This window comes from Pinus tabuliformis, chromosome 9 (assembly GCF_031772625.1).
Source record: "Pinus tabuliformis cultivar Carrire ecotype Pingquan chromosome 9, CPIR1, whole genome shotgun sequence".
Classification (NCBI taxonomy): Eukaryota; Viridiplantae; Streptophyta; class Pinopsida; order Pinales; family Pinaceae; genus Pinus; species Pinus tabuliformis.
In genome coordinates, this window is record NC_142307.1 from 1,662,560,256 (window position 1) to 1,662,565,839 (window position 5,584).

The following is a 5,584-nucleotide window of genomic DNA, read 5'->3' on the forward strand; positions in this document are numbered from 1 at the left end:
CTCCCCCTCCCGGCCCACTGCGCCCTCCCTCACCACCCCCGGGCCGCCCCGCCCCGCCCGACCCGGCGGCGGGTCGATTCCCGAAATCAAGATGCAAGTTTGTGTATCATGCAAGATGCAAGAGACATGCCCAAAGTATTTATCATATAACATGAACCAACGTCAAAACAATGGGTAGAGGAATAGGTCATTTGATAGAGAAATCTAGTTTGATAGGGATAGGTCATATGATAGAGAAGCCTACGTTGATAAATTTCGACCAAAAAGAAAGAAGAAGAAGAGGAGGATAGACACACTTAATTGGAACTTTACTTTGTTGATTGGATTTTTATAATTAAAGAAAGGTGAAAAGAAGTAAAAAATAGCAATGACATGTTGGTAGTGTGTGATTGTGGTTGGCTATTGTTGGTAGTTTGTGATTGTGGTTGGCTATTGTATTCTTACCCATTGTTCTACATTGGATTGAGGGATTAGAGAGCAAAGGTTTGAAGTGAACTCTTGATTTAGTAAAGAGGCACCAAATAAATTTTCAATTTGAATAAATACAATTTCATTGATTAATGTTGTTACAAACCTATTTTAAAACTAAATAATAAAATTAACAATTTATTCAAGTGTTATGTATAAATGGAAAAACACATTCATGAAATTACATTTATATCATAAAAACAAAAAGTAGTATCTTGTTTCCTTAGGCACCAAAACACTTATCTCGTGATACATCTCACATCACCAAAATTTTAAAAATTAACTATATTATAACTTTATTATTAATATTATTATTATTGTAACAATAATTAATATATGAGTTAAACATTAAAATTAGAAAAAGAAAACACGTAACAATCTATTCTTAAAAACAAAGTTCATTACAATATCATATATTAATACAATGACTTACTAATACTACATGTCTAACAAAAAAACATAGTTCATATTCATAATTCATATTCATAGTTCATAATCATGGTTAAATTTTACATTTAAAAAATAAATAAATTTCAAACCATTTGATTCTTCTCCGTATGGACTAAATCAATAATTAAAATAAATGGATCGCTTTGCATATTGGGCTTAAAAATCCACGAAAATTCTGGTATGCTCTTGTTAACACTGCTCTCGCAGAATAACAAATTTTAATTGGAATGAAAGGAACCAATCTTCCTTTCCAACGGATTTTATTGGGAAACCATACTGAATTGATCATTATGATTTAACATAAATGTAAGGCTAGGCTTATTCATTAAGTGGGTCATGCAAAACAGAGCAATTTATCACCATAAGACAGTATAAAATTCAGAAATTTTACATCGTGTCGTTTTTCAATTCATAGTTGGGAAAACAAAATATAAATCAACCCAGACTACATCTTCTCGGACCAAAAGTGTCTGCTACACATGTATTTAGTCGAATGTCTTGACAGCTGAACAAGGAGAGTAATTGTCTAATTTGAAATTGAATCTAGCAGCGTTAATTTGGTCCTCCGCGAGAAATAGTTGAATGTTCCTTTAGCATATTTTCTCGAAGTTCCGCTATATCAGTTTCTCCAAAATGGTCTTCCGGTATATAGTAACCGGTTACAGGATCCGGCATCCAGGACCTCTGTCTATAACCTGCAGCAGCCTTATCGTCGCCTTGTTTTGGATCCGCCCGAATTGATCCCGTGGACAATCCTACTTTGCCTGCTACTACGCTGTATTCACGCCTGCAACGGAAAAAAGGATAGGTAATCAATGACCGAGACAGAGCACCGGCAGCCACAACCTTCATATGTAGAAGAGATCTTGCCATTGAAAATTATGAGAAATTAGTGTATTGCAAGCGGACAAATTCCAAATTGCAATGGTGATGTTTAAATTGGAGAGAACATGGGCCATTTAAATAGGGCAAACAAAGTTGTTTTAGGAAAGAATAACGAAGATGATAGAATTTGTGAGACGTCTTTTGCAATGTTGACTTGTCGTTGTCAAATTCCAAAGAAGCAGAAAAACACAACCGCGTACGCCGCTGTGCAGGTCCATGAACAACTAGATGAGGAAATGACAGAATAGAAAATGCAGAGAAACTTCAATTTGGGGAAGATGGCATTATGTCCTCCTCTCTTTATGTAACAACCTCGCGCTCTCACTATGGTGGCTGTGAAAGTCTCTGGGGATGGCCAGGATTACCCTTCTTATGTTGTCTAAGAGTATTAATGTGTGCACTCTGCCTGAATCCTTTATATGCGCAATATTTGGAGTCGTGGTAGTTCTAGCGATGGTGGTCATGACTATTCCTTCGTGCGTTGGCCGCGGCTGCCACCCCCGGGCCGCCCCGCCCCGCCCGACCCGGCGGCGGGTCGATTCCGGGAATCGACCTGCCGCCGGGTCGGGCGGGGCAGGGCGGCCCGGGGGTGGCGCTGCGCAGCAGCAGCTCCGCGCAGCGCCACCGCTGGGCCGCCCCGCCCCGCCCGACCCGGCGGCGGGGCGGCCTGGGGGTGGAGCTGCGTGGCGGCGGCTCCGTGCAGTGCCACCGCTGGGTCGCCCCGCCTCACCCGACCCGGCGGCGGGTCGATTCCCGAATCGACCCGCCGCTGCGTCGGGCGGGGCGGGGCGGCCCAGCGGTGGCGCTGCGTGGAGCCGCCACCGCGCAGCGCCACCCCCAGGCCGCCCCGCCCCGCCCGACCCAGCGGCGGGTCGATTCCCGGAATCGACCCGCCGCCGGGTCGGGAGGGGCGGGGCGGCCCGGGGGTGGCAGTCGCGGCCAACGCACGAAAGAACAGTCATGACCACCATCGCTAGAACTACCACGACTCCAAATATTGCGCATATAAAGGATTCAGGCAGAGCGCACACATTAATACTCTCAGACAACATAAGACGGGTAATCCTGGCCATCCCCAGAGACTTTCACAGCCACCATAGTGAGAGCGCGAGGTTGTTACATAAAGAGAGGAGAACATAATGCCATCTTCCCCGAATTGAAGTTTCTCTGCATTTTCTATTCTGTCATTTCCTCATCTAGTTGTTCATTGAAGTTTCTTGGTACCATCTATTTTGTCATTTCCTCAACAACATTTCACCTTTTGCCACAAGTCCAAGAAGCATAGAAAATTGGCAATAGTCATACAAGGAAGTTATGGTATTATTTCTGTTGTTCACGTTTTGCCAGAAGTCCAAGAACCATAGGAAATTTGTAATAGTCATTCAAGAAAATTATGGTATTATTTCTTATCATCTTCACTGAAGTTTCTTTGAATTTTCCATCTGGAAAATTAACGATGGTCCGGTCATTTTTCAGGAGATTCTTCGAAGCTTTTTTGAATTTATATTATGGCTTTTAACTTTCCCCTCGACTGTTTTACAATCTCATTCCTTTTTCACTTACAGTCAACCTAATTTCCATTGAACTTTCAAAAAGCTTGTGATGTTTTATTTCTCACGAATTTACAAATAATCTTTTTGCAAACATGGTTAAAACTTGTAATACCTAGGACAATTGAAAACGTTAAATTAATTGAAGAATATTTTTACTTTAGTATAGATGTGAATGGATTTATTTTAATTATTGACTTAACTGAAGAATATTTTTATTTTAGTATAGATGTGTATGGATTTATTTTAATTATTGAAGAATAATTTTATTTTAGTATTGATGTGTATGGATTTATTTTAATTATTGATTTAGTCCATACGGAGAAGAATCAAATGGTTTGAAATTTATTTATTTTTTAAATGTAAAATTTAACCCAAAAAGGTTTGTATTTGAAAAAAATTGATTTAATTTAATAGTTTATATATATATAGCATTTTTGAATATATAAAGTGATACAGTCTTTTAAAATTTTCTTGGGATATATGGATGGTATAAACTAAATAACTTAAAATGCGATTTTAAAAAATATTTATTAAACTAGTCAAAATTAACCTAAAAAATGATCAGAATATATAGTCTTGATGCTACTCGAAATATTTAAACCAAATTTTTTTTAATTGTTTCAGTAGTTGTTTGATATAATATATATAGTTAATTTTTTAAATCACATATAATATATACATAATTCACATTTAAATTTTTTATTTAACATGGATATTGTAATATGTTTCTAATTCACATTGAAGTTTTCTATTATTATTAATATTTTTTAAATGAAACATATAAATGAATTACATATCTCCAAATCATCAATTTTTGTATTTTCAATTATTTCTTCTCTTTGATTATTAAAATATTTTACTACTAATAATATTCAAATATTATTCCTCATATATATATGTTAACATGAATTTTTAGTACTTTATTAAAGTGAAAATTTGACCTTTTTTCCTTTTTTTCTTCTTTTTCTAATATTTTACTTCTCTTTAAAGTTGATATAAAATAATGTGTAATAACATAAATATTTTTGTATTTCCAATTATTTTTTCTCTTTGATTATTAAAATATTTTACTATGAATATATTCAAATATTTTTCCATATATATATATATATATATATATATATGTTAACATGAATTTTCCGGAATCGACCCGCCGCCGGGTCGGGCGGGGCGGGGCGGCCCGGGGGTGGCGCTGCGCGGCGGTGGTTTTACCTTGTTGGGCCCTTTGCTTCTCTTCAATACTTCCAACTGTCTTTGATTCTTAACTATGTTTAATTCTTTGGCTCTATTTGATACATGTTTGATTCTTTGGCTTTATTCGATAGTTGGATTTTGCTCTGTGGTTTGTTTGTAAATAAGTAATAAATTAGTGATTCATAGTTTATAAAGGTTAGATTAATTTATTTATATGGAGTTTAATTTTCATTAAATTATTATTTTAAATTTTATAAGAAGAAATAATAGATAAAAATTATTATAAAATATTAAAAAAATTATCGAACAATATTAGAGTTGCATGCTTTTTTTTCCTAAAATCTAGATTGGGTTATTGCCTTTGTGAAATATGTCTAGTTCATTATATATAATCTGTGTTGATTTTTTCATTTTTAAAAATGTGTAGGCAATTTCTTTGGGGGTGTTTTCTTTTTATATTAGAGTGGCATATTTTTCCTTAAAATTTAACTTTGTTTGAGACATAAAAAATTGGTTTTATTAGCATTTTTTAAAAAGTATGAAAATTGACCCTAAAAAAAAAGATCATTATTCCAGTATCAACACTTTCGTTCTGAAGCTATATTTTGCAGGAAAATTTCGTAGAAAATTTCGTAGTCACTGCCATTTTTAAAACAGCTGCAAAATTGACACCTAAAAAAAAACTCATTATTCCAGTATCAACACTTTTGTTCTGAAGCTATATTTTGCAGGAAAATTTCGTAGAAAATTTCGTAGTCACTGCCATTTTTAAAACAGCCGCAAAATTGACACCTAAAAAAAAAACATCGTTCCAGTATACACACTTTTCGTTTTGAGCACTGTTTTTGTGGTTTTTTTGGGGTTTTTGGGCCAGAGTTCCCGTTTTGAGTTTATAGTTCCCGTTTCAAAGTTTACATTGTTTTAATGGAAGGGGAAAGTGGCCTTTTTTTGTTGCTTTGTTTAACTCTCTATAGTCTACACAAATTCTCCACTTTCCATTCTTCTTTCGTACCACAACAAGTGGAGAGACCCAT

General features: G+C 35.9%; 1 protein-coding gene across 1 annotated transcript; it reads right to left on the bottom strand.

The window, feature by feature from the left end:
- Positions 1–1,350: 1,350 nt before the first annotated feature.
- Positions 1,351–1,860, bottom strand: LOC149155253 (protein SENESCENCE-ASSOCIATED GENE 21, mitochondrial-like). Its single transcript, XM_089440350.1, has one exon. The coding sequence runs from the start codon at positions 1,789–1,791 to the stop codon at positions 1,471–1,473; it is 321 nt and encodes a 106-aa protein (XP_089296476.1). The 5' UTR covers positions 1,792–1,860; the 3' UTR covers positions 1,351–1,470.
- Positions 1,861–5,584: the final 3,724 nt, after the last annotated feature.